The sequence below is a fragment of the Anguilla anguilla genome, chromosome 8 (genome assembly GCF_013347855.1).
Source record: "Anguilla anguilla isolate fAngAng1 chromosome 8, fAngAng1.pri, whole genome shotgun sequence".
Lineage (NCBI taxonomy): Eukaryota > Metazoa > Chordata > Actinopteri > Anguilliformes > Anguillidae > Anguilla > Anguilla anguilla.
Window position 1 is genome coordinate 41,251,389 of NC_049208.1, and position 21,137 is coordinate 41,272,525.

The 21,137-nt window shown below is 49.8% G+C and overlaps 1 protein-coding gene across 12 annotated transcripts in view; it reads left to right on the top strand.

Moving 5' to 3' along the window:
• The window catches only part of LOC118233353 (focal adhesion kinase 1), a 133,295-nt gene that overhangs the window by 39,475 nt on the left and 72,683 nt on the right, over positions 1-21,137 (top strand). For 11 of the 12 annotated variants that reach the window (XM_035428989.1, XM_035428990.1, XM_035428986.1 and 8 more), the window contains one exon: positions 19,068-19,294. In XM_035428989.1, coding sequence (XP_035284880.1) covers positions 19,100-19,294 — 195 coding nt within the window. In that variant the 5' untranslated portion in view covers positions 19,068-19,099. Of the gene's footprint in view, positions 1-5,775; positions 5,799-19,067; positions 19,295-21,137 lie in introns of those variants that run through there. The other variant, XM_035428987.1, reaches the window with a different exon arrangement.

Consider the following 21,137-nt stretch of genomic DNA (forward strand, 5'->3'; position numbering starts at 1 on the left):
GGCTGCCACGGCTTCGCGATTCAAGCCTGAATAAAATCTTTGGGCAGCGGAGTGCGGTGGCAACGCGGTGACCTCCAGCGTTTGTTCCACCTGCCACCTCTTTGCAGGGATACCTTTTGTGCTGATGAAGTAGGGTCTGCAGGAGCCTGTGTGTATGCGAGGCACTTTGGAGGGACAGCACTGAGTTTGTGACTTCACGTTATCCCCTGAGGGAATACAGCACAATGAACACCCCTCTGTGTCTATTAAAGAATGAGCACGACCAGTGTGTGCGATAAATACACATCTTTGTAAATAGTAAATTTACTTCTAGAGACCATGAACAGTGCTTGATTTAATGAAATGAAAGTTACTTACAGAACAAAAACAGTTGCAGTTGTAGCGGTATGACTTTCGCATGCGCTGTAATCAGACACGCAAAGTTTAAAAACATACGTGGACTCGGTGTATTCAGACATGTGCCCAGGGCCTTAAAATAAGGAGTTGAATGGCTGCTGATGTAGACCAGCGTTACAGTGACACAATTAGGTGACAGGCCCAGAAAACTTAGCATGTGGCCTATGGGAAAATTTCTATTCCTTTGAAACAGCTTTTTTTTTTTTTTTTAAAGCTATATCCTCAAAAAAAACGGACAGATATTCCACACGCTGTTGGACGAAACCCACTTCTTGCAAATTTGGCGAATACGTAGCAAATGCATTGTGCACTTATGTCATTCCGCCCTTTCTGTAATGTCCCATGATGTCATGCGCCAGTGTTGGACCCGTTTAGCCGAGGGTGGATCTCCAGCACGTGCGGTAGCGCAGCCCCTCGCTATGCAAATGAGCGCGTTTGAGAGGCGCCGGAGTGTGAAATGCTGGGCAGGACTTGGAGGTTTTATTCAGAAGGCCGCCGCAGTTCCCCGGGATACCCAGATAGCCTTTGTCTCCGTCTCTTATTGTCTGAGATTGTGGCTCACAGTCAGGGCCCTGCTTGAATGCCCATTGTCAATTCACGCGGAGCTGCTTTCATTTCACGAGCTCCAGCCCTGTGCTTTTTTTCTCTGACGGTGCTTGCCCCGTCATTCGGTTCAAGCTCCTGTTCGATTTTTATACGGCAAAACGTCGAAGTTCCCGTGTTGCCTTTTTTGAACGGGCGTCGTTTCGGATCCTCACGAGAGCCCCGAGCGGATGCGTTCGGCTGTAATGAGAGTTTGAGTGGTCGACTGAACGCCTTCCAAAATTTCACTCCAATGACTATTCAGAGGTCTCGATAATAGACTGCACACTGCAACTAGCTACTCATCCGGACTGCCACTGTTTGCTCACAGCTGCTCACGGGTGAAGTCACAATACGTGTCTGTTTTGAAGGACATTTGTCATACTTGTGTGTGCTGCATCTTTTCCTCCACGTAACCGGATTGATCTGCAGAATTTCTTGTTTGGGAAACAACACACCGTACTTAATTTAGTGAAGGAGCTTCAAGTTGCTCGTGGTGAATCGTTGGGATGTGGTGTGTGCCAAGTGTTGTCGGGGGTACTCGGGCACACTCGGGCTGGGCGCGTTTCGCCGTTTCGTCTTTCTGTTCGCCTGAAGTGGTTAAAATGGACGCCCCCGTCTCTGAGAGAGCAGAAGCTGGCAGACTGCTCGCAGATTGCGTTTCTGTCTTAACCCTCTCTGTTCCAGTGTTTTCTACTGACCTTGAAGGGATATTTCACTTTTCTGGGGATTTTTAAATGAATCTCAGTTTTAGTTTATGTTTGTAATTCGCCTAGCGAGTTTCTTTGTGTGCAACGAAGGATATTTTTGATACTTACAGGAGTTTTTACAGACGTCTAATCATCTGCCATTGGCAGGTATCGGTGCGTTTGGGCGTTTGTGGTCTATACCAAGAAAATTCACTTTAAGTAGCTCCAAAGTAGTTTGGACAGTGTTATATTTTTCTATCATACTGAGAAGGAAAGAAGTGTACTGGCTGTATGATAAAAACCTGTTATATTTTGTATCATGCCAGTACTTAATTTCCCTCTCTGTTCTCAAGCAGGGCAGGCTCTTCACTCCCAAGGGCCTGTGTAGTAATGTTGATTCAGGAAGCCGCTGCAGTTTCCTTTGGGTTGCATGGCGAAAGGAAATGGTTCCAAGCGGAAATAACATAATGACTGGAGGGATACCATCACTGTACGAGCTGCTTTAAGGCTGCTTGAAGTGTATTTCCTCACCTTAGATCGCAAAGGCTCAAAATGCCCTATACCTGGCATTGTAGAATGGCAGCTTGTCAAAAAATTCTGTAAATATCAAAAATATCCTCTTTTGCAAACAGGAACTGTCTAGGTCCATCGAAAACATGCACTAAACTGAAACTGGCATCAAAAATCTCCAGAAAGTGAACTATCATTTATAGAAAATGAGCCTCTCATTGATAGATATAGGCTAACTCAAACCCTCCTTTACTCTGTTCCACCCACATGGTTATACAAACCACACTTCCTCTCCTGAAAAAGCCAATTTTTTCACCCCGTTAACTTTTATATGGTTTTATTTGTGGTAAAATATTCATTAACATCATATAATCACTTATTGCTAATACACTCTGGACATTCTCTCTCAAGTGGAAAGCACAATCTATTTGTATCAAAAGCATTACTCATACAAGTGCCAGATCCTGCTCCTCTCGATATTATCCGGTTCCTCCAGAATGATTTCCCATGATGCCTTTGCTGGATTTCTATAAGCTATAAGTAACGCTGGACGAGAGCTTTCACAGAGAGGCTGAAGCCAGCGGGCGATAAACACTCAACCAGAAGGCTCCGCCTCTGTCAGGCAGCGATAGCACCGCGTCATAAACGTGATGTAATCCTCTGGGAGGCGGTATGAAGCGTACACGTATGGCCCTTTCTTGTGCTTGTAAGTGGGCGGTTCATGGAGCTCGCTTCACATAGCACAGCAGCGTACCGCCTCATACGTCTCAGTGGTTCTCCCAGACGCACCAAGCTAATTTCAAATATGATGAGGTTCAAAGTACATTAAGTCACAGTGAACACAGTGAGTCACCTGTTTGTCCATTTTTATGAACCAATGACAAGTTGTATTTTCCTGTGGACTGTGAACACTCTACTTGTTTGAGGATTGTGACCTAGTACTCTACATACCTGATGTGCTTCAAATGGTGGTTAGATGGTTGTGGCACCTTTTAGTGTCTTTTGCCTAGTTCTATTAAAAAAGAAAAAAAAAAAAGAATCTCTTAGTCTGGTCTTGTTGGACACTCATTTGGTCTATGTATTGAGGAAACCAGGGCAAACAGCATTTGTGATGGGGCCAGTGGATTGAACCGTGCTCCTTTTCGAACGCACAACTCTCGCACTCAGTGTCAGAGTGCACGTGAGAGGGTGTTCTGAATGCTAGTCTCCTTGCTCCGGCAATAAAAAAAAGTATGTGTGTATAAACGCACAGCGTGAGTAATTGCTGGTTTTATCGTGCTAGCTGAAGTCAGCTGACAAGGGTGTGAACTCGCCCCGACTGTTTTTAACGGAAGATCGACCCGGTAAAAGGTCAGCCCTGCGCCCAATCAGCACCTCCTCAAAGCCCTTACTACTAATGCTAATATATGAGTGGACTGATTTATTGTACTATTCTAGCTGCCAATAAACATTAAAATCCGCACCCTAAATAATATTAGATTGTGCGTCTGGAGTCAAGACCATACCACTTGCCAAAAAGGCTCTGATTAACGGTCGTCACTCATATTGGGCGGAAATATGTTTTTAAATGTGTGTTAATGGTTTAATATGCAGATATAATTGCTCTATTACATAAATCTGCTGTTAATTAATTTCATGATTCATAACTGTTCAGCATATAACACTATGATGGAGCTTGTGAGCAGGAACCCGTGAAGAAGGGATAGATGTGCCCAAATGTAAATTAATTTAGTTAATTAATGCTGTTTTTTAGTTAAGACTCCAGTATTATGTCTGTATCCTAGAGAGAGAGAGGGAGGCTGCAGTGTTGTTTAGGACTGCAGCTCCACAGCCCTAAATAACACTGACACAGAATGAGCTATTAGCGGGCCGGGCTGAGCGCTAACGGAGCGCTCGCGTTCTCGGAGCGTAAACGCCGCACGCGACGGCGGGTTCGAGCGCTCGGGGGCCCTGCGGCGGAGCGCCGGTTTTTTCCCCGGGAGCGGCGAGCCGGCTCTAACGCGCCCTGGCAGCAGGAAGCGGGTCGTTTTTCAGAGGCGAAGCGCACTGCAGTGGCGAGGCCGCGGATTACTAATGTCTGAGGCCGTCTCATCAACGCGGCGCATCGATCCCCCCGCGCAACCCGCCGGGAGCGCGTCCATGAGGGGCCGCCGCGTGGGCCGCCAGCCGCCTGGCTTCCGTTCATGCGTTTATTTTTTTATTTACTTATTTATTTATTTATTTACATATTTGTTTACTTATTTATTTATTTACTTATTTATTCATTTATTCATTTATTTACATATTTGTTTACTTATTTATTTATTTATTTACATATTTGTTTACTTATTTATTTATGTTTTTATTCATGCGTTTATTTATTTATTTATTTATTTATGCAGGCTTGGCGCACTGGCGTCGGTCTTCGTGGCGATGGTCGCCTTGGTTCTCGCCCCTTTTATTTCCAGGGGGGTGGGGGGTGGGGGAGAGGGTGGGGGCACCTCTCTGCGCATTCCTGCCCTGACCTCTCGGCAGGACGGTCGCCGCTAATGAAACGCTGAAAGGAGAGAAGAGCAGGGTAGAGGGGGTGGGGGAGTGTGGGGGGGTGTGGGGGAGTGTGGGGGGGTGTAGGGGAGGTGCGGTGGGGGGGTGGGGGCCGGTGCGGGGGACAGGGGGGGGTTGGCGCTGTGCTGCATGCGTGACCCGGGTCAGCCTTGATTTGCAGCCCCGCCTGGCTGTGGACAGGCACTGGCCGTTTGTAAACACAAACAGGCCGGGTGAATTGGAGCGGGGGCCCAGATTAGCATATTAATAAGAGCCCTTCTCTAATAATCCCTCCTTTCCCCTCCCCTCCCTCCTCCCCTTTTCCCCCTCCCCTCTCCCATACCTTTTTCACCACCCTCTTTTTCGAGTCCTCTGAATGGAACACATGCTCTCTCCCTCTCTCTCACACACGCACACTGTTGCTCTCTCTCTCTCTCTCTCTCTCTCTCTCTCTCTGAGTCACACGCTCAGACTCTCGCTCTCTCCTGACAGCCCACTTGGGTGAGATTCTCTCAGCAGCTGCTGGCTGTGGACGCAGGGTAGAGGGCGCAGGAGAACGTTCTGAGGGGACTCTCTCACCGCAGCCTTCTCTCTGCACCTCGCCCCGGCTTCCGAACGCCAAGGCTGGATTAGCCTGGAGCGGAGCGCTCGCTGCGGGATGCTTTCTGCGGGACCTCCGCCAGGCTTCCAGGACACGGCGGATCAGAGCGCGGGGACGCTCTCTCCTTCCTCTCCGTTTGTGCGTTTGGGGCGCGCCCTGCCCTCCGGTCGCGCCCTGCCCTCCGGTCGCTCCCTGCGGTGTGGATGTAAGGAAGCCCTTCCAGAGCTGCTGTAGCGTGCTGTCCTGGTGCCCCCCCCCCCCCCGCCTCCTAATCCAGGCTCCTCTCCTCCTCCTCCCCCCCCATCTCGAGCTGCGCTTGTGCCTCGCGGGTGAGAGGTCGGGGGCTTGGGGGGCCCCGGGGCGGGACGGAGAGGGGGCAGGGGCCTGGACCCTATGCGGGGTCGCGCAGGAGGGCTAGCAGCTGGCCCGGCACCGGGCCGGTTCCGTCCCCATGGAAACGAGCGGCTGCAGCCCATTTCCTGTGTGCTGGGCTCGAGGTACGCGCCTCCGCTCTTCCTCACCCTCCTCTTCCTTGCCATCCTCTACCTCACCCCCTCTTCCTCACTTTCTGCTTCCTCACTCGCATCTTCCTCACCCTCCTCTTCCTCGCGCCGGTATGTTAGCGTAGCAGCCCCAGGTTGCCGTGACGGCACGCGGTCGTTGGCTGCGCAGCCCTGGCTGTCAGCGCTCCTGCGCTGCTCTCTGCTGCAGCCGGCGTGAGCAGCTCATCTCTGGCGGCACGCCCTTTCCCGTCCGGCCGCCCGGCCGCCTCCTTCCTTCCTCTGGAATGTTCCGCCCGTGACGGCGTCCAGAGGCGCGGTCAGGACAGTCATCAGGACCCGTCCTGTCTCTGATCTCTGATCTCTGATCTTCCTCAGGGAGGCGGCTCTGTGTCAGGAAAGCGTCATTACTGGAGGGGTGGAGCTCTCGTTTGCAGTGAAGCGGTGAGAGTGGCGCTAGCTCCGATTAGCCCTCAGCTCTGATAACCAGAGCCGCTCCGGCCGCACCTTCCCTCCGGTTTTCCCCGGGCTGAAGGAGGAGGGGAGCGAACGGGGGGAGCGAGGGACGGCTGCTTCGGCGTCGGTCTCCAGTGGCAGGTGCGCGGTTACGTTGCTGAGCGCCCGCGTACGTGCCGGAATCGCAAAAGCACCCCGCCCCCCCCCGGAGAGGACGCGTTTCACGGAATGCGATGGGGACCGTCGGCAGGTGCCGTGAGAGCGGGGCGGGGCTGCCGTTGGACGTAATCTAGGCTGAATGCAGGGGGTGGGGGGGGGGTTGGGATGGGTCGGGTGGGTCTCTCCCTGCGGGGCTGGGTATCGTCAGGGGGACCTGAGCACAGATGGGGCTGCAGACTCCGCTGACCTTCACACGCGCCACAGCGCTGTTGTTAGCGGCTCTGAAGCGATTATGCCTTTAGAAGAGCCAGTATGTCTCCCCAGCTCAGCAGCACTGCTCTCTGCAGAGAAACACCGGCCTAGTGATGAGTTTTTATCAAGCGTTGGACGGAAAACCGTTTATTACCTAATCTGGTGTATATTATCTGGCCTGTTTTGGGATGTATTACTGGAACATATGGAGAGTTTAGAATAGTAATGTTTCTTCATGTTCTGTAGTGTGTAATTTCATGCTTGAAAAGTCTTTGGAAATTCAATACCAAAGCGTTGTTGAATACTTCTGTGTCATTTTTCAACACTCAAGTTTTTCATCCAATTGTTTGCTTGAGGAACATGACAAATAGCATTTGTATGTTGCATGATTATTTCTTTATTTATTTGAAGAAAAACGTTTCGCGGAATATTAATTCAGAACTCTCGATACCTAGTGCGTGATTGTGGTTGTTTTAAGGGCAGAATCTATCACACGTATCACCTTTATTGCGTTAGTGCAGGATTCAGTTGAGCGCGTTTAGTTAGACGTTACGGCGTATCGGGCGAGGGTCGATCCCCTCCACTGAGCGCGTGCAGAACGCTTGAGTCGCTGCCGAGAGGTCCCGGCAGCCCCCTGGCTCCGGACCGTGATGTTTCCAGGCGACCGCGCTACGTGCGTTTAGCGAGCGTTGATGCATTTCTCTTTTGCTTCGTAACACCGTGTCTTTCCCATACGCCGGCGGTGTGGGAAATCGATCCGGTGCACAGTGGGCCCTGGGAGCCGGCCGGCTCTAAGGGATAAGGGGGGGGGGGGGGGTGTATTGCACCAGACCCGACAGTGAGATCTGTGCTAATTGGTGCGAAAACTGCCAAGTCTCCACTGTGAATGGACATCATTATCATTTGTTGGCTTCAACCGCAAAAGCGGGGCCAGCCCTACAAACGCGAATGTCTGTGACTGACTGAGTGACTGAGTGATGAAGTTACACCATCGGTCGGCCGAGTTATGAAGTTACACCATTGGTCGGCCGGATCACGTGTGTTAGGTCCAGCCATATACCAGGTTCCCTGGTCTTGTTGAGTAATGACCTTTTGTTATGTATATGTTTATAGCTGGCAGTTGTGCTTCACTTCTTCTTTTAACCATTTATAGCTCCGTATTCTCTAAAACAACTGGTATCGTGCACTTAACTGAAAGGCCCCAGCAGGAGAGCCCTGTTTGGGATGCACAGTGCTAACCTCGGCTCACAGGCTGGACTCGCTGACCGCCGTGCTGAATGGGAGGCCTCAGCGTTCCTTTTACAGGAAGGTTCTGATGTCTGATCCCATTAGAGGCTGGTCAGTGGGCCGGCCACGGGCCGCGGCCTGTGAGGTACGTCCACCGGCCTCCGCTCTCCGGGTTTTCTGTTAAAATCTCAAAAAGACCTCCGCTGCAGGGGGTTGAAGCTCATTTCAGGCTCCATACGGGCGAGCTCATTGGAGAGCCCAGAGACCGGTGGAGCGGTTTCGCTCGTCCTCTGGTCCTGCGCACAGAGGGACCATTGAGGCCCGGAGCGGCGGATTCGTTTCTCCAGTTCACATCCGCCCCTTTCACTGGGGGGGGGGGGGCTATAGAGTTACCGGAACCGGTCTGGAGATTTCCCCCCTTTCTCTGCGTAATTACCTGAGGGGGCCTATCGGCTTCCAGCTAATGGCGCTCTATAGCGTCGGGCTACTTCTCTGATCCATTCTGCTGGCCTGCTCTCACATTACTGGCCCCTACAGACCACCGGTAAGCCTGCTGCGGATCTCCTCCCAGACCCCCCACAGACATTCTATAGGTCTGAAACAGGCCGGTCTGCACTGCTCTGTCGGCTAAAGGAAGTTCGGCTTTATTGGCAGCGTTTCGGGAGTGGGGTACCGCCAGCGGTTCCAGCTGACCGAGCCCGGCTCACGTTTTTGCGGACGCTCACGCGGCTGGCCGCTCCACGGGCAGGCTTCGTGCGGACGGCTTCGGATGTCGGAACACGTGCGCCGTGTGGAATGTGTCCAGGTGGCAGGCAGCAGTGTTCTTTGCTTTTTGAAGTCATGTCATTTATCAAAGCGTGCTCCACTTCTAGATTTGAGCTTTCAGAATCTACTCTGGCTCCCAGGATACAGACACGCAGTAATTGTAAATATATGTAATATTTATGATAGTTATCCCCTTGAAATGGTATTTTTTTAGATTGACCATAGATATTTTAGGTAGACTGCACTCAGTGGAGTAGTCATATTATGGCTTAGATTCATATTTTCAGTTTGAATAACCTGACCAGAGTTTAGCTGGCGCCCACTGGGACTCATATTTAAGAAGGTGCTGTCTCTTCGTCTTTGAAAGCAGTGTTCTTCTTGGTTTACTGTTTTGTGGAGATTTGTAATGCTGTTGAGTTATTCTTTTTTTTCGCAGGCTGACTGCAAAGTGAACTGTAGCACAGCTCTTATAGAACTCTTAGGGGCCGCAGCACTGAGTCTTACCAGTGCAGCCTTCCTGAGCCTAAGCCATACTGCAGGACCTGATCCTGTCTGCTGATTGTGTAAATCTGCTTAAAATGGCTTCCATTGTGCGGAATCAGACCCCCTCCCCCTCTTTCAATGACAGGAATACCCAACTCTCCCAGGCCAGATGTGTGGTTGTGCGTATGGGAGTGTGGGAGGGGGGCATGTGTATGTGTGCGTGTGTGTATGTAAGTGTGCGTGTGAGTGTGTGTGTGTGTGTGTGTGTGTGAGTGTGTGTGTGCGTAAGTGTGTGTATGTGCGTGTGTGTGTGTGTGTGTGTGTATGTAAGTGTGCGTGTGAGTGTGTGTGTGTGTGTGCGTGTGTGTGTGAGTGTGTGTGTGTGTGTGTGTATGTAAGTGTGCGTGTGAGTGTGTGTGTATGTGTGTGTATGTAAGTGTGCGTGTAAGTGTGTGTGTGAGCGTGCGTGTGTGTGTGAGTGTGTGTGTGTGAGTGTGTATGTGTGCGTCTCTGTGTGTGTGTGTGAGTGTGTGTATGTGTGTGTGTGAGAGAGCATATAATGAGTGTGTGTATATGAGAGAGAGAGTGTGTGTGTGTGAGTGTTTTCCAGGCTGGTAGATGTAGCGTTAGCAGTAGCATATCTTTAGTGCTGTGCAGGGTTGCGCTGAGCCCTGCGTCTGGGCTGGGGCTGCAGACAGGGCGAGAGGCTGCTGGCTCTGAACCTCTCAAACACTCTTTTGTTGAGGGCTGAATGCTGAGCACAGCGGCGGCGTTAGTCATCATAGCTGACATAATCACAAACTGACCGTTTAGCGATGTGATGGGCCATTTTCACTGTTAGACCTCCACACTCGTAAGAGGCAACACTGTTCTTTTTAGCACTCTTTCCCTCCATTACCAGCCGCACAAGCTGTGTCTTTCACAGAAGGATTTCTCCGGAAGGGGATTGCAGGGGTAGAATTATTACAGACTCTTTCAGTGATGGAGTTCCACCATGATGTCTGATTTCGAGAAGGTTTACTTGAGGGTCATCATCCAGTATTTTTTTTAGGAAACCATTCCTGGAAGAAACATGAACTCAACAATTCAGGCCGAGAAACTGACTCATTTGGTTCTCGTTTCAGAATTGCTTACTTTTTTTTGTAGTTTGCTTGTAAAAGGCTGTGGCCATTTTCAGAAAATAAACAGACCGAGGCAAAGCACTGTGGGATTACTGACTCTCCGGTTCCAAAGTCTCCGTTTTTTACGGGCTGTTGGCATTCAGCTGAATGCCTTGGCCTCAGATCAAATCAGCGACTGTAAATCCACACCCCTCTGGAAACAGTAAGGAACCATATGTAGTAGATTTTTTCCCCTAGTTCTGACTGCCCTTAAGCTGCTCGCTGGGTACGGTCCTCTCCTGCTCTCGCTTTGTAGAAGGAGGCTTCTCGTCACGACGGATACGATACGACCCGAGCGATACTACCGGCCGCGCGCAGACTAGGGGCCGCGCTGCGTGAAGCCGGCTCCCGACCTGGCAGGTCAGCGCTGCGCCAATCATTCGTTTCACCACGGTAACCGTGTTTCCCCCGCCTCCAAGCCTCTTGACTGGCATTGCACCCGTTTTTTCTCTGACCTGACCGTGCAATAAGCTGTTGTGCACGTACAGGCTTGCGGGCAGGGAAGTAAACTTGTAGCCAGGTTGTGGAAAGTTTAGCTCCCTGTTGTAGGGCAGCCATATTGCCCTTACCATACTTACTTACTGGGCTGCATCGGTATGTGTTCGGCTGCATGTTTTTGGTGCTGTTTTGTCGTCTTATAACTGGCAATCCTACCAAGGCATGCGGGGAAGGAAAGGTCTAAAGAACCAGACACGAGGTGTCCTTCAGCGTTGTGTTTATGAAGGCGTGTGGCCAGTGTGCGTCTGTTTGTTATGGTTTCCCTAATAGAGCTTTTCCCTTGTCTGTGAGCAGTACTGAGAGGGTCACAGGGCCTGAGTCATCCCTGCGCAGCGCGGTGTGTGGAGCAGCTCTCTCTGCGCTACAGACCCAGCGCTCCGGTCTCCTGGGCGGAGCTCGTTCCGGAGTCGCCTCCGTGTCCCCCGGCTCAGCGCCGCGCCGGGCAGCCGCTGCGTCAGCGCCCCTTTGCCACGGCGCTGCCGGCCGGTCGCCAGGGCGGGCAGGGGGTTGGGGTTGGGGTTGGGGGGGCGAGGGGGGGATAACCCTTTGTCTCCCGCGACTCGGCCCTGCCCGGGGGGGTTCCCCTAGGGAGGGCGCTTTTCAGGCTGTTAACCCAAATCAAACCGGCGTTCTTCTCCTCTGACTGGTTTCAGACTGGGAGACGGCGCAGACGGCGGTGAGCGCTCGCTACTGGAGAGGGTGTTAACAGGCAGAGCGTGCGCTTGCTGTTCAGCGCTGCATACCCCCGCTCTGAGAACTCTGAGACCGGCGCGTCTGGGGGGGTGACAGCGAGCTGGAGTAGAGCGCTGTGTGTTTCTGCAGGGAGAGAGAGGCTGTGAGTGATGGGTGAGGGGGTGAGAGACGGGTCGTCTGTATTTAAAAGCTCAGCTCTCTTCCTCTCAGGGTTGGCTGAGCTCTCGCTGTGACGTGTTCAGGCGCTGTGTAGCGGGTCGCTGGCCGCACAGTAACGGGCTTTGTGTTGGGCAGTAACGGGCTCGGCGGCACTTATGCTGTCTGCAGCGCTCGCGTTACCGGGCAGCGCGGTGATGGTGGGAGACGGACGGGCACGGACGGGTCAGCGCGGCTGAGCTCTTATGCACTGCTCTGTTTCCCAGCTGATACCAGGGTATGCCATTGGCTGCCTCACCTGGCAATCTCGCTGCCAGCTGGGGGGTGACTTCTTACCAGATGCAATGTGGTCAGGCTAAGGCTTCCTCACACACACAAGTGGCCTGCCTTACCTTTGTCTTCACCAGGAATATTTTGCTATGGGATATCATTTTTACACTCTGAAGCACGATGCTAATATTAAAGCACTATTTATAATACTAATATATGTGTAAATGGTAAATGGACTGCATTTATATAGCGCTTTTATCCAAAGCACTTTACAATTGATGCCTCTCATTCACCCATTCACACACACACTCACACTCAATTCTGTTTCCAAGAATTGAATGTATCAGCAGTTATCTTAGCAGTGGACACACGGTAAAACAATGTATAGGAAGTAGGTGAGAAACCTGTTTATATTGAAAGGTTGTCATCTGTTTATAGTTTGGTGCTGCTAGAGACAGCGCAAAATCTGCAGGTAACGCTCCAAGCATAATGCACATGCATACAGAAATGCGATTTGGAATCACTGCAATTATTTTGTGCCGTATTACAGCCTAAAACGTTGCTCCAACAAACGCTTATATTAATTATAGGTGCTTTCTTACTAGTGGCAGTGGGACGCAGGAAGTGCTGTGAGTCCGTATTTGAAAACGCAGTGTCGTGATAATCCTGTGCTGTGAGGATCAGAGACCGCTGCATCCTGGGAGCCTCAGATGGCTGCAGTCCCCTCAGTGGAGAGGCGCGCTCCGTCAGCTCGCCGGTGCCTCTCTCTCATAATGTTTAGTTTGTCTTATTCTGCGAACGACCAGCCATCTAGTCTGCTCGTATTGCTCTGTTTCCCACCGTAAAAAAAAAAAACCTCACACTGCGTCTCCGTGTAAAAATAGCAACATTGTTTCACTGTACAAGTGTTCACTTTGAACCGCCTTCAAGTGTGTTGTTTCGGGTTGCCATTTTGAAAAATGTAGGCAGATATAACTGGATTAATGTTCCGTTTCATATTTTTAAGTACGAAAGCCAGGAGGTTTTCTTGTAGATATTTTTTGTTTCATGAAATATAAAATGAAACATTAGAATGAGAGAATTAAACTGATCTTTTAATTAAGAGAAAAAATGCTTTATGGCAATGACATTTTTTAAAAAATTCTTTAAATCATAGCCTGCATTTTAAAGAATCTGTCTGCATTTGGATTGTTACTTCAGATTTTATGAAAATGTATTCATCTCCTATTTTTTTGAGGACAGAGTAGATTCAGAGCAATTTACATGCAATTTACATGTTGGTGTAAAACTAGGCGATTTTGGCTTTGTGCCATAAATGTTTGTTTTTGCCAGGGCCCTTTAGGGTTAACATCCGGCCCAGCAGCAGGTACGCGCTGAGGCTCCGCCCCCCCGAGCCACGAAACGCGTTTACTCTGCGAACTGGAGAGCCGGAGAGCCAGAGAGCGAGCCACTGCACAGAGAGCTGCCCGTCAAAGCTGGGCGTTTGGGGAGCCTCTCTGCGATCAGGGAAAGACGTGCGTGTGTGTGTGTGTGTGTGTGTGTGTGTGTGTGTGTGTGTGTCTGTGTCTGTGTCTGTGCGTGTGTGTGTGTGTGTCTGTGTGTGTGTGTGCGCGCGTGTGTGTGTGTGCGTGCGTGTGTGTGTGTATGTACCTGCAATCTCGGAGAAGCTATGAGAATGAGGTCAGGTGGGAGATGACTCATCAGGGCTCTGAGCAACACGAGGATCTAAAGATCAGGATGTGAGGCAGACCAGGAGAGAGAGAGAGAGAGAGTGTGTGTGTGTGTGTGTGTGTGTGTGTGTGCGTGTCTCTGCACCTGCATGTGCGTGTGCTTGTGCATGCGTGTGTGTAGCTGAGTCAGTATATGTGTATTTTTCTCTGTGCATCTTTCTGAATTTGTATGTTTTGTGTGTGCAGTTGTATTTTTTGCAGTGGTGTGTAGGTGTGTGTCTTCACTGTGTGAATTTGGGCCTGTGTTCAGTGTTTTGGCTTAGGTGTGTGTGTTTGCTTCTGTTTACATTTGCATTGTATCTGTGTGTCATTTGTGTGTCTGTGTGTGTGTGTCAATGCGTGCATGTTGTGGTCCACAACTGGTGGAAAACCCTAGAATGCCTGAACCCGGGAGTGAATTGTGCCAGCAGTGAGCTTCCTCAGAGACGCGCAGGAATAAGCAGTAGGTGGGCGGGGCCTCAGCCGGGTGCCATGTCACTCATGGACTCTGAAGGCCGCGGACGCCTGTCACTGCGACAGTCCGAAGCGCCCTGTACCTGCTGGCCCTTCCTGCGCAGAGGTAGGGGAGGGGGTGGTGGAGCTCAGCCGCGCGGCAGGGACGGGCTGTTTATTAGGGTGTGTGGCCGGAGCGCTCGTAGATACCGTATAGCTTCCAGAATGACACCAACCGACACAACTGCTGAGCGCTCCTCCTCTCAGTGTAAGAATACATATATATGTGTGTATGTGTTGTGTATATATACACACATTCATTTATAACTTTTCTTGAGTTGCATTTGCTGTACGTTTGAATGTGTTTGCTGGAAATCTTTGCTTGGCTGGCTGTGTGTGTGTGTGTGTGTGTGTGTGTGTGTGTGTGTGTGTGTGTGTGTGCGTGTGTCTGTGTGTCTGTGTGTGTGTGTGTGTGCGTGTGTGTGTGTGTGTGTGCGTGTGTGTGTCTGTGTGTGTGTGTGTGTGTGTGTGTGTGTGTGCGCGTGTGGGGTTGGACTGAACTCTGTCAGCGGTAACAGACTCTGGTGCTTTGATGTTTTGTGTCTGCAGGGCATTGATGTTGCACGGAGGTTAGGCGTGGTGTCCTTTTAGGAAGCTTTGTGCGCTGCAGGTCTGTGTGATCCAGCAACAAGCACAGGGAGGCATGTGTGTCTGTGTGTGTGTGTGTGTGTGTAAGCTCCTGGACACACTCTCCCGCTGCGTTGGGCTCTGGTGGGTGAGCCGCACACGCAGAGAGCTTCAGAGGGGCGGTGGCCAACGGGAGACCTGCCGTCTGTCAGTCACATTTCAGCGCCGCAGAGGGAACGGGCCCAGCGGAGAGCGGCTCGGGTACACACAAACCCACCCTGCCCATGGCCCGCCATTTCAGGCCCGCTAAGCGTTCCCTCTGGTCAGATAGAGGTGCCGCCCAGCGCCACTGCAGTCACTCCTCTTTTTACACCGTGGTTAAACTGCGTTTAGATAACTGCGTTTCCACCACTTCCTCCTTCTCTGGGTGTCGTGTACGATGTCATTTTATCTGGACGCTGGTGAAATTAAGGTTTTTACAATCAAGGTTTCACGGCAGTTTAAAAAAGGTAGCATGAGGAAAGTGAGTGATAGTTATTTCATAGCTTCAAACTTGTGTGCAGGAGGTACAGATGTTTAGCTCCCTTCATCCTGTAGCCTTTACCATTTCATGTCTGGCAGCGTTCTGAGTTATGCGCCCTACGCTTCTGCTCTGCCAGCTGCTGCAGGTCTCCCAGACCTGCGGTTCGTCTTCCCCGTCCGGTCGAGGTTAATCGCAGGATAATCTCTCTGTGCCGCGTTTGAGCACAGGAAGGCATTCCGTGATGCAGGCTGCTGATGCGGTCCCTAATAACTCCGCACAAGAGGCGGTCGGAGTGGGGACTCTTGTCAGCGTCCTGAGCTGAGACTTTGGCCCCTCCCCCGGGGCAGCGACTCTGTGAGCGTCCTGCACTGAGACTTTGGCCCCTCCCCTCCCGGCAGACTCTGTCAGCGCGCTGTGCTGTTTGGACGCTGGCAGCACATCAGAGAGCGCCGGCCCGATCCCCTCGGGCTGCCGACGGGGCCCGATCGGGTTCCGCGATAACGTGCCAGCGTCCGCAGCGGTGCGGCACGTCCTCCCGGCGACCCCCCCCCCGCCCGGCGCGGCCCGTCTTTGTGCTCCCCGGAGACGCCCCGCCCCCTGATCCTCCTGCCCGCGGACGCAGCCCGTCTGTGTGTCAGAGCCAGCCCCCTGCAGGGCCGGGCTGGGCAGGGCCTCAGCGTCCAATCAAATCGCGCTCTCGCTCTCTGCCTCTGCGTTTCATCACGCCTCTTTATTTTTAGGGTTTTCCTGCCACCAGCAGCCTGAGATGCTGAGTCAGGCTCAGATTGCCTGCTGTACCTTTTTTTTCGCTTTTGCGTTCTCACTTCTCGATAGTGAGCGCTGTAAGTCTCGCTTTGCTTCTAATAGCACAATAAAAGGCCCAGTCTCCATTTGAGCCAAAGTGGGGCACCAAATGTTAGAGCTGTTAGAGTTGAATTAATACTGTTACAGTTGAATTAACACCATACATTTTAACTGTATACAAGTATCTGGGATAAATACATAAAATGGTTTTTGCAAATAAATCAACCCATCACCATTTATCAAGTGTGACACTTTTTTTTTTTTTAAACCAGTGCTAGATGGTCAGGAAAGTTTGAATGCCCATGTCTGTTAGGTTACATCTCCACTGGACTTAGTGTTGCCTTACTTAGAAAAAGCACAAACAATGGAATTGTTATCTTCCATAGTATGCAGATTGAAACTAGTGGAGGACACATCAGTGTCTCACAGGGTTTTTAACCCATTAAGACCCGATGCAACATTTGCGTGTATGTCCCTTTGCCGGGTGCAACGTTTGCCTTCTTCTCCCTTTAGAGCCGGATGCGACGTGAACGCGTTTTAGATGCTGTCATCGTTTTCAAGACACGTGACCGATGAAATGCATCGTGATTCGCTGAAATACACGTTGGGAAGGCAAAATGCATTATTCATTATTCGCCTTAGGTCTAAATGGGTTAAAGAAATGGTCTGAAAAATCCTGATGTCTTAACATCGGTGTGTTTGCCTCTGAGCACATGCACCAGTAAGGCTGCTCTTGCATGACTGTTGCATTTCAGATCTACAGGTTTGATCATATGCGAAGCGCAGCATTAATATATGAATGACAGAAAGCAGCGTCACATCATATTTTGAATGTTTGTCTCTCACCTTACAGATCAAGGAATTAAATCTAGACCCTAAATCTGTCTCTCAGCCAGGATAAAGAATCCTCACGTGGGGACACAGATGGTCCTCTTTTTAAATGTCTCTTTGGGTATGCCCTCCCCCCCCCCCCCCCCCCCCCCCCCCCCCGTGATTTAAGGGCAAAATGGTTTTTGTGTGTTTGCTGACTGCTGAACAGCTGTCCAGGAGGATAACATGGCCACACTTCCATGAGAGTTCAGTTCCCTGTGCTCTTTCATTACAGATAGAGCATGATAATGATGATGATGTAATAAAAATGATCATCTTCAATATAATCATCATCATCATCGCCATCATCACCATCATCACCACCACCACCACAGTAAAAATACATTGAATTGGTATAGATTTTTTTCTCTCAAAAACACCTTTACTGTTAAACCTATAAAAAAATCTAAAAATGTCACGGGATTAAATATTACTCACCTGAAGCAACAATATTATCTAATTAGAAAAAACAATAAAGTATGAAATATACAGGAAAGCAAAATGGGAAATGGTGCACAAACTGTAACGGCATAGGCCTTAATTGCAAGCCACTGCATAAATATTTCATGAATATTCTCTAATGAAAGCAGAATCCATACTTTCTGTGTATTATTGCTCTTTGAAATTGTGTTGTGTCATTTCTGTTATCAAGTTTAGATCATTATAATTATTGTATAGTAAATGCAATCCAGTATTTCCAATCTAGAACAAATGCGAAATATATTTAAAGCGTATGAATGCACTAAGAATGCACATTTTAATGAAAACGCCCGTTTTAAGCCATTGTGCTCGGACCTTAATCACACTGACTGAAAACTGGCATGATGCCCGTCAGAGGAAGCGACACTGAACACATTTAAACCCTTAAAGGCTGTGTTCAGAGAAGGGCGTTTCAGGAGCAGGGGGAACGAAGAGGTGCCTTTTAATCGAACGATGAAAGACTCGTCACCCTGATGCAGTTCTGAGGAAACGCTGGTGATTCACCCTGCAGCTGCAGGTAAAAAGGACCGAGCGCTCAGCGCTGGCTGTGGGTTTCTTCACCCAGATCACATCCCATTATAATCAGCTACATATTAAGGCTGACGCCGCAGAGGGGAATCTCTGGTTCATAATAACTTCAGCCGGATTGCGTTTTTCACTTAATAGCAGGTGCAGTGTAGGCCTTCTCCGCAACTGCTTTTCAGGGTTTTTTCGTGCAGTGATATTTATAGCTGCTGTGTCGTTCATTCCGGCTCTGTCCTGTTCGCGCCGAGCAGATCGGTAGGGCGGGGCGTGAAACGACTCTGGGCTGCGAGAGATCGAACGCCTCGAGCCTGCGCCGTGCGGCCGACGCTCTCCGGATGCTAAATCCTTTAACTCAGCGTATCGTTGAGCGGGTGTTTGTAATGCAGTCTGAACCGAGCCCTGGGTGCGCGGATAAGCGGACGGAGTGTCGTGCCTTTCATTTGCGGTACAGAGCCGGGGAAAGGGTTCTGAAGACTTGATCTCGCTCGGCTTGCGGCTTGCGGCTTGCTAAATGAGATTTTCACTACAGCTCTGTTAAGCAAAATGAGATTCGCCCGCTGAAACCAATTTGAGTTCATTTTTTAAAGTGGAACCCCTCCGGAGCGCGCACTGCCGGTCTCTCCTCGCTGGTCATTGGTCCAGCTGGGCTGCGCAGTGGCTGCTCTGGAGAGCTCGTGCCCAGCTGCCACTGACAGACCGCAGGCCCCAGTGAGGAGTCTCTGTTGAGTGGTGAGCTGGGGCACACCCTGCCAGCTGAAACTCTCATCCCAGGTGAGGATACGGGCAGGGGTGCTGCCCCAAGCACACACCAAGCACATTCGGTACTGGCGCGGTCGAGTTTTGATTCAGAATCACTGGGACAAACAGCGCAGTAAGAACTTGTGGTTAAGATGCACATTCCTGGTAGACACTGTGCAAATTTCCCTTCTGTGTTGCATTGTTTTTTTACCCTCTGATTTCTGAACCAGTTATTTAGTGAAGTGAAAATTTCTTGCAAACAGCGGTTTGTCTGTGTTGCTTTTCTGAGTGTAAGACGCTTTGTAAAAGAGCATAAAATTAAATTGGGTAATGCAGCGAACTGGAACAGCTCTCGTTTAAAGTACAGCAAGTAGCACGCTCATGCTCACCTTTGTCTCCCCGTCTCCTCCCCGAACAGAATATGACAGACACCTAGCACCGGGCAAAGGCATGGCTGCAGCTTACCTGGACCCCAACCTGAACCACGCCCTGGTCTCCGGGGCCAAGCCGCGCCTCAGCATGGGGACCGAGCGGTCGCCGGGGGCCCTGGACCGCGTGCTCAAGGTCTTCCACCACTTCGAGAGCAACAACGAGCCCAGCACCTGGGCCAGCAACATCCGCCACGGGGACGCCACCGACGTCAGGGTGAGCGGCCGGGGTCGCAGGTCACGCGCTCGGTCAGAGGTCGCGTGAGAGGGGCGGGGAAAGGTCGGAGCAGTCTCTTAGTGTCAGTCCATTACATGTCCTTCATGTTGAGGAGGTATGAATAATTTAATAGGCTCAAAGCTCTCCAGACATGAAACGGAAAGGAACATATCGATAACCGTTTGTAATCAGAACAGAGATTTAGTTGCTTGCTTGCTTTGTCAATACCCACACATTAATAAGGATCAGAAAATGGCTGTCGGATGACGGCCTGTTTGACTGTCCACTTCGACACAATTTATTGTCACGTCCACTGCAGCCACTCTGTCATGCACTTCATTGCCTTATGGAATGTGGATGGCTTCTGTCAAAACATTTCTCACTTCTGATTTTACTTGAGGTTATGCTTTAGTGATTTTAAAATGAATGTTTAATCTGACGCACAAGTCCTCCATGAATCTTCAAAGCGTAGTCGTGACACGTTTCCCCAGCGATATCGCCATTCTGCACATGGTGAATAACATAATGCGTATTTGACGGTACGTTTTAGCATCGGTTTTCTTTTCATGTACAGTAACTGTAAATCACTTTTTAATTTCACTCATAGGTGAGTAAGGCTATCGACAGGCGATGTGATTATGAGATGATATGGATCTTTCCAGCCGAGGCAATTGCAGTTTGAAGGTGTAGGCTGATCATTGGCTTGTTAAGGCCACCCTTTTGTCAGCTGACGTGTGTTTCTGAAGGCAAGATTGAAGAGACCGTCTCAGCGTCCTACGTGGTAACCAACTTATTGATCCGAGGATCTCAGTGAGTTAATTGTGGAAATAGCCAGTGAATTGACATCGGCTCCAGTGATTAGCTGCCTGTTCCAAGCCCCTCATCCGTCCCTACAGAATTCTGTTTGCACTATGTGTAATGGGAGATGCCATGACCTTTGAACTTACCCAGTTGGCCTCTTTGCATACTCAAATAAATAAATCCTTGTGAACCATACTTCTATTTTTCTCATGTGTACCCATAATTATCAGAACTAAATATATTTACAGAATTCATTTAATTTGTTTTGTTTAATTTGGGCCTAATCACCTTTGAACCTTGTGGCAGTCAATTTAAAATCAATTTCAGTCAATGTAATGAAGATATTTTCTAGTCTGCTCTCTCCAGAAGGTTCTATGTATGGTTTCAGCTGATGATACATTCACCAGTTTTGCCCATGGTTTTGTGTGCAGATTAATAAGCTAAAATATAAGACTGAACTTAATTACGCGGTGGAGGTATGGTAAACTGCATCTAAAAAGAGATGGAATGGCTCAATGAAGGTTTGTTCATTGTGAGTGTAATTTCCATCACTGACTACAATATGCAGTCCACTGATGTTGCCTGCAGTTCTGATTCAGGATAAACCATCTGGAACGGGAATCTGAAAATCAGAAGGGAACCTGGAGATTGTAGAACAAGCACCCCAGGAGGGTCCATGTTGTTTGTCCTACAGCCTTTAGCCCCAGGGTACATGCCTATTGGTTGGTTGTTCCAGTGTATTTTTTTGCAAAATACATTTTATATATTTGAAATATCTTTATATACATTTGCACTGCGCATGCTTGCAAGCAGCTTATCGATTACTGTTAATGTGACCAGAACTAGTATCACAAGGGGTAGGGGATAATGGTTTTAAAATATCCATATTGCAGCTTTTAAATAATGTTTTCCTGGGGGAAAAAGCTATATATCTTGATTATCATTGTATAAGAAATGGTCATATTTTAAGATTTGTTAAGAGGTTGTTGTTATTTTAACCTTGCCCCGTTCCCCAGACCTCCAGCAATAGAAACACAAAGCC